This window comes from Podarcis muralis, chromosome 2 (genome assembly GCF_964188315.1).
Source record: "Podarcis muralis chromosome 2, rPodMur119.hap1.1, whole genome shotgun sequence".
In the NCBI taxonomy this organism is placed as follows: Eukaryota; Metazoa; Chordata; class Lepidosauria; order Squamata; family Lacertidae; genus Podarcis; species Podarcis muralis.
The window spans coordinates 20,889,172-20,896,255 of record NC_135656.1 but is presented as its reverse complement, the minus strand read 5'-3'; the positions used below and the strand labels follow the sequence as shown (position 1 = coordinate 20,896,255).

At 44.3% G+C, this 7,084-nt stretch overlaps 1 protein-coding gene across 5 annotated transcripts in view; it reads right to left on the bottom strand.

The window, feature by feature from the left end:
• Positions 1–3,936: 3,936 nt before the first annotated feature.
• ITGA7 (integrin subunit alpha 7) overlaps positions 3,937–7,084 on the bottom strand; it is a 65,471-nt gene continuing 62,323 nt past the window's right edge. For 3 of the 5 annotated variants that reach the window (XM_077923983.1, XM_028711863.2, XM_028711872.2), the window contains one exon: positions 3,937–6,504. In XM_077923983.1, the coding sequence (XP_077780109.1) occupies positions 6,325–6,504 (180 nt within the window). In that variant the 3' untranslated portion in view covers positions 3,937–6,324. The remainder of the gene's footprint in view (positions 6,505–7,084) is intronic. The other 2 variants (XM_028711882.2, XM_028711889.2) reach the window with 2 other exon arrangements.

Here is a 7,084-nt window from a genome sequence, read left to right as displayed (position 1 = left end):
CAGGTCACACAGAACACTAAGCCAAAACATGGCTTAGCGCAAAAGCACAAGCGTGCAGCTTCCCAGGGAGAACATTGTGGCGGCTTTTTCTGCTTGTCCAGCCCTGCTAATGTGCTGCTCTGAGCTAAGCTAAGCTATGGTTTGGCTTAGCATGTTGTTTGAACCTCTGGGTGGAATCTAGACACATATAAAAAGCATTCTGAATATGCTTTTCTTTAAAGCGTTTTGAAAAATACCTTGAGTTCTCCATAAGGCTCACCATCGCCATCTGGTATCATATTTTATATTGCACTTAAAACACACTTAAAATGTTTTATTTGTGGCTGTACAGTCATACCTTGGATCCCAAATGCCTTGCGAGTTGAACGTTTTGGCTCCTGAACACCGCAAACCCGGATGTGAGTGTTCCGGTTTGCTAACGTTCTTTGGAACCCAACTTCCAAAGTTTCCTGCAGCCAATTGGAAGCTGCTCCTTTGTTTCCGAATGTTTTGGGAGTAGAACGGACTTCCGGAACGGATTCTGTTCGACTTCCAAGGTACTACTGTATAGTTGAGTTCGTTCTGTAGGGTAGCCAGCCTCTAATAACTAACAAGCTTGAGTCTAATTAATACAATAAGGGGTTAATGCAGTAGAGTCAGCTGTCCTGCCAAGCTTAGCCTATGTCATTTCTCCTCACCTCTGCATGTTAATTTGGTGTGTGAGCAGCTCTGGACTGTGGGATATGAAGCTGTCAGTCAAGTCCAACATTCCAAGAGAGGACTAACTGCCTCTATGTAGCAGGCAGTTTTGTCCGTTGGTCGGTTGCTGCAAGGAGTGTTAACTGGTAACTGCTCGGATGCAATCACTACTATCTAGTATATAGTATATAGTATATAGTATATAGTATATAGTATATAGTATATAGTATATAGTATATAGTATATAGTATATAGTATATAGTAAGTATAGACTCACTACTATCTAGTATATAGTTTATCTAATAATAATTATAGGTATAATTATTGATAGGACTCAAACAAGTTAGCAACCCGCTTGTCGCTGCATAAACTCAAACAGGGGATCGTTTAAACTCTGCTAAATTATATAAACGTTTCCACATGGACTGCTCCCTTCAGCTGCCTGGCTTTTACCAGCCTTTTTCAGACTAGAATGGAGTCTGAAACAAGTACTCTTCTATACCAATAGTTTTGGAAAGTCAGCTACATTTTAAAGCCTGTGCATCTTTTCTGGCTGCTGTATGGAAAAGCACATGACTGACCTTTGAAGAGTTTTGTAAGTAAACCATTTTATAATTTATCAGACATGCTAAGGAAGCGGGATACTTTTGAAATAACTATTAAAGGGGACATTTTGGAACTCACCGGAAAGGGCACGTTTTAAAGGTTTTACAGCTTATATTTCTACACTTTTCTTGGCTCCATGTTTTGCCATGTTAGAACTTTGCTGGGGTTTTCTCATCAGAGTACTTGCCCCAGACTTGGGTCGTAGTTTCCAAGGATTTCCAACACATTCTTGGTTGGACCAGCTTATGGTTTGTCTGAAGGAGGAAACCTCTTGCATTTGCACTGTGTCATGATTTGATATAGCATTATGTCACAACTGCACCTCAAAATCTTTCACCAGGGCAGCTCACACAGTACTTTTGTTTGTGTATATATAAGGTATGTTAAGCATTAATTAAGAATGTAAAGTGTGAATATGTATATATGCAGTGTTATTTTTCTAGAAAAAGAGGTGCTGGAGCTCACCATGAACTTCTCTTAGAATGGCAATGGTGCCCACCTGAAAGGTCAGGAGCTAAGCGCTAGTGAGCTCAAGCTGAAAAATAGTCCTGAATATACGTGGGTGGTGCTGTGGGTTAAACCACAGAGCCTAAGACTTGCCGATCAAGTTGCCGATTTTTTTCTTTTTTTCTTTTGGTGTATGTAGATTGCTTATTTTGTATTTGAAAATTTAATAAAATATTTTTTTTAAAAAAAAAAGAAGGTTGGCGGTTCGAATCCCCGCGACGGGGTGAGCTCCCATTGCTCGGTCCCTGCTCCTGCCAACCTAGCAGTTCGAAAGCACGTCAAAAGTACAAGTAGATAAATAGGTACCGCTCCGGTGGGAAGGTAAATGGCGTTTCCATGCGCTGCTCTGGTTTGCCAGAAGCGGCTTAGTCATGCTGGCCACATGACCCGGAAACTGTACGCCGGCTCCCTCGGCCAATAAAGCGAGATGAGCGCCGCAACCCCAGAGTCGGCCACGACTGGACCTAATGGTCAGGGGTCCCTATACCTTTACAAGACTTTTATAAACAAGATTTTTAAAAATCGCTGTAACTCACCCTGTCTCTCTAGGTAGGCGGGGCTGTACATTAAATATAAGCTTTGTTTACATCTTGTCCATATGTTGCTGTGAATTAGTCTTGATCATATTTGCTTTTTCATAACTTCCTCTAGGCTTGCTGCCATTAAATCTTCCTCAATCCCCACCCACTCTTCCTGTTAAATGATTATTACAGTCTCCTTCTGCTAGAATAAAGTTTTCACAATATTCCAGAAAGTAGAGCCAGAGAATAAGCAGGTCATTTTTGCAATTAACAGCTATATAGGATTGTATTAACGACCTGGAACTTTATTTATTTATTGTCATGTGCACTAAAGGGCCAGATCTGTCAATAACTCCAACCACCAGTTACACTTTCTGGAGCACATAGGTGAGCATGTTGCATTTCTGAGGCAAATAAACAGAGAGGGAAATTGAGGTGCTTATAGGCGCACATTGCAATGGTTTGTTCATTTGTGAAATACTTCACATTTTTACACAGGGGAAGCAAACTTGGTGCCTGCCGAATATGTAGGACTCCCAACTCCCATCAGTCTTAGCCAAAATAGCCAAAAGCAAGGGATGATGGGAGGTGTAGTCCAAAAACCCCTGTAAGGTACCCTATTACGTATAACAGATCTGGGTCCCTACAGAAGAAGTGCCAAAATCAGGGTAGCTGAGCTTTTTGAATCGGTTCCTTCAAGTTCCTCAGTTGCTCCATCTGCCTAATTGATTGTCCCTCTTGCACACCCAGCCCCAAGTCATGTATGGGCAGTAATTTTGCTCTCTCTGCCATATGCTGTGCTGATGTTACCATGTGAACTAATTTTATTTATGGCTAAAATCCTCAGTGCAATTGTTGTGGTTTCAATAGCGTCTTCTGCTGCATGTTTTGGAAACAAATGGTGTATCGTTTGGGGTGGAGTAGGCTGTTATGCAGAGACCCTTCTAATTCCTGGATCCAGCAAATGGTTCCATTAAGACAAATTGGTAGGCCCCCTCCCTTAACTGTCTGGTAGTTGGAAAGACAAAGACCCTTGTTCAGAGCTGGAAGCAACAGACTGGAGAGAGAGAGAGAGAGAGAGAGAGAGAGAGAGAGAGAGAGAGCGCAATGCTTGATTTCTGTTTGAATCCAAGGCTCCAACTATGGTAGACCCAAGTCCTTCTTGGGAGTGTGAATGCTGTGAGCCCCTCCATCATAGCTGTTGTGTTTTGGCATAACATGCAGTTGTTTGAGAGCATGACAAGGAAAAATAAACAACCCAAGTGTGCCTACAGCCTTTCCTCAGTGTCCCTTGCAACTGAATGTCACCCCGAGGGATTTCTGTCCAGATATGTTATTAAGAAGTTTCATGCTTAATGTATTGCACTTCATCAGCAGGAGGCTGGTTTTCAATCCGCAGGTGCCTTCTGTGTTTTTCAAGCAGCGTTATCCAGATACCACGCAGGAGGTTGTGTTTGGGAGTTTCCCTTCTTTTCTGCTTAGCCCAAGTAGGGGAGTTGTGTTCCTTTTATCAGCCAGGCATTTCCATTTTGCTGCCAACCTACTGAGAAATGCAACATAAACCCACTGCAGCCGAGACCCTGATCACAGCAGTCATTTAACAGCAAAGAAGTTTGCAGCACAATAAAGATTACCAGATTTATTGCATGGCATAAACTGGAGTGTGGGTTGGAGACTTTATGCTTCGGTGGATCTGTAGTCTTTTCAGATGCCATAGTCCTTTGTCATTTCTACTGCACTAACTCTGGCCTCCCTTCCAAAAGCCATTTAACAGTGGGTTGAATGGGTTTGCTGCAAGGTCTTGCTTTTATGAGTTTCAGTAAAGAGGTGGAAAGCTCTTGCCCTGCTTTTTCCACACCTTATTCTACCCACTGGTGATTCTGGTCACATCCACACGCCCTACACTTAAAGCACTCTTTATACCACTTTAAGAGTCGCAGAGAATCCTGGGAATGGTAGTTTTGTTATTTTACAATCAGCAATCACAAAAAGGTAGATCTGAAAGCAATGGCCGTCTGCAAATTGTCACCATTTGCGTCTGACAAGAGATTGGAAGGGACAGTCCTTCCCGCAAAATTCAGATTAGTATTAACATCCCCCCCCCCCGACCTTGGAAAAGGCACAGCTTGTTGAATGTAGGAGCTAAGGGCACCAGTAAAAAAAGGGTTATAGGCACCTGTTCTTCCTGAAGAGTGGTCAGAAGAGGTTCTAGAGCAGTGAACCCTTTTAGTAAGGATACTGGAAAGCCAGTGTCTCCTATACCCACCAACTTCTGATACTTTATGATTTAAAGAAATCCATTTTCTTCCTGCATTAAACATCTACGTCAACAGATCAGACCCTCCAAGTGTCCCTATTTTCCAGGGACGTCCCTGATTTAGAAACCATCCCAGTTTCTGATTTGATCCCGGAATGTGTCACTTTTCCTTAGGTTGTCCCTATTTTCATTGGAGAAATTTTGGAGGGTTATCCGACCCCCGAGCTGTCAGAAGGCAATCCTGTATAGGGAAGGTGTTGTTGTTGTTGTTTTAAAAAAAAAGTTTCATTGTGTTTTTATATATGTTGGAAGCTGCCTGGAGTGCCTGGGGCAACCCTGTAAGAAGTGTGGGCTATAAATAGTAAAATCATCATTATGGAATGGGATGTCCCTATTTCATCGGAGAAATGTTGGAGGGTGTGGTAGAGAAGGGTAGGGGGCTTGACCCTGGCTGCCATTTTTATTATCCAAAATTTCAGTGACGTTTTCAATAAGGGCTGCGAAGTATTCTGCTTATCCTGCTCACCATCCTCACGCTACCCTAGCGAGGCAGGTCACTGCATACCAATGTTACAAAGAAGGAACTGTCTGCAAAGAGGTAGGGGAGTTGTCTAGGCCACCAAGGAAGGAGGTTTGTGTGTGTGTAAGCACGCATGTGTGACAACCCAACTGAAGTTGCCACTGCCATATGGTGACCGAGGAAGAGAGCGAAGGGGCTGGGAGGTATCCTTCTGCATTCATTGTGTGGCACAATTTTTAAAAATGTTTTTCCTGCAGGCCCTGCCCTTGCCACTTCGCACCCTACCCAGGCTCTGGTTATTAGCATATGATTAAGACTGGCATTGATATCCTTCCAGAATGACAATAGCCTTCCTTGTTTTTGGAGAAAGCTGCAAACTATACCAGAGAGCCACCAAAGTTATTGAAGAACTTCTGTTATTACACGAGTGATGGAGAACATGTGGTTCTCTAGATGTTGCTGGACTACAATTTCCCATCATCCCACACCATTTTGGCAGCACTGGTTGGGATTGATGGGAGCTTGAGCGTAACATCATATGGAAGGCTGCAGGTTATTCACTCCTGGACTAAAGCATGTTGTCTCAAACCCAACCTAGTTCTCAACTTCAGGCATCAAGGCTCTCCAATATTAGTTAGACAAAATAAATTACAAAAAGCTAGCATGAAGAAAGTGATCTTGCTCAAAAAGGGGGAAATCTCTCGTCTTCTTCACCAGGGGTGGTTGGGTGTGTGTGTGTTTTTGGCTTTGAACCCTTCTAACACACCCAAGGAATCCAGGTTATTCTCTTTCCCAAAGAATCAGGTCTTGTAGCAAATGTATGCCCCATAGATGCTATTCCAACTCTCAGCAGCAAAATACAAAGTTCTGTTCCCAGCAGATAACGCTTTAGGAAACTAGAAATAGAGAGTTCCTCCTACTGCTGGTTCAGTTTTCTGCATCGGCTGCTGCCCAGCTTCGCAAGGAAAAGCAGAATACCAGAAAAAATATCCTTAGCAACCTTTGGCCTTGCAGAATCTGTCACCGTAACCTCCATGGTTAAGCACGTGTCCCCCTGAATCTCTGCTGAATCCCCACAAGAAAGGGGCAGTCAAGTGTCCGCATATCTTCCAGAGAGGAGAGCAGGCAAGGAACCCTACTATCAGCCAGGCTGGTGCCAACACAAAGGTTTATCCAGTAGCAGCTCTCTCTGCCAATCAGAAGCATGCCACAGGGAGGCCAGGGCAGGGATGTATCTAGGCCGAGACAGGAACGTGACCATCGCCCTCCGCATTCCAGTTAGTGACCCAGTCCTTCTTGGTAATGGTGCCCGTCTTCTCCTCACGGAAAAGTTGGCGCTCCTGGTGAGGAATCTTGACTGCGTGATACTGCGGCACCTTGTCTTCATGGTAGCGGGCACGTTTGAAGAAGCCAAGCTGGGGAAGAAGAAGCCACAATATTCAATCTATGAAAGTAACGAACAGATTCCCCAATGGAACTGCTGGAAGGCAGGGCAGGATGCCCGCTGTTTTGCCACCGACCCATGGGCTGCATCCAGCAGCTGTAACCAGCGGCGATGATGTATGTTCCCATGGGTCCTATCCAGACCCCGTTCTTCATCCCCGGGGATGGAGCCTGCTCACCACACCCCATGCATCGGGAAGACATAGCCTATTAGCATGCACTTTTGACACACACAAACACTTGTGAGGATTCATTCAACAGGGCACTCTCACCCCCTTGCAGCCATCTACAGATTTCCCCTCCTGTGTGCATTTGCTAGCCGATTACTGAAAAGCGTCTTGCACTTTTGTACCACATCCAGGGGGAAGTTTACCATATTCTGGGCTTGTAGGGTGGAACCTGTGCCCCTCCAAATGTCATTGAACTACTACTCTTATCATTCCTGGCCCTTGGTCATGCTGGCTAGCATTGGTGGAAGAAAGTGTCCCATCAACATCTGGTGAGTCACAGGTTCCCCAGCGCTACTACACACAAATATTCTGGACAAAGGCA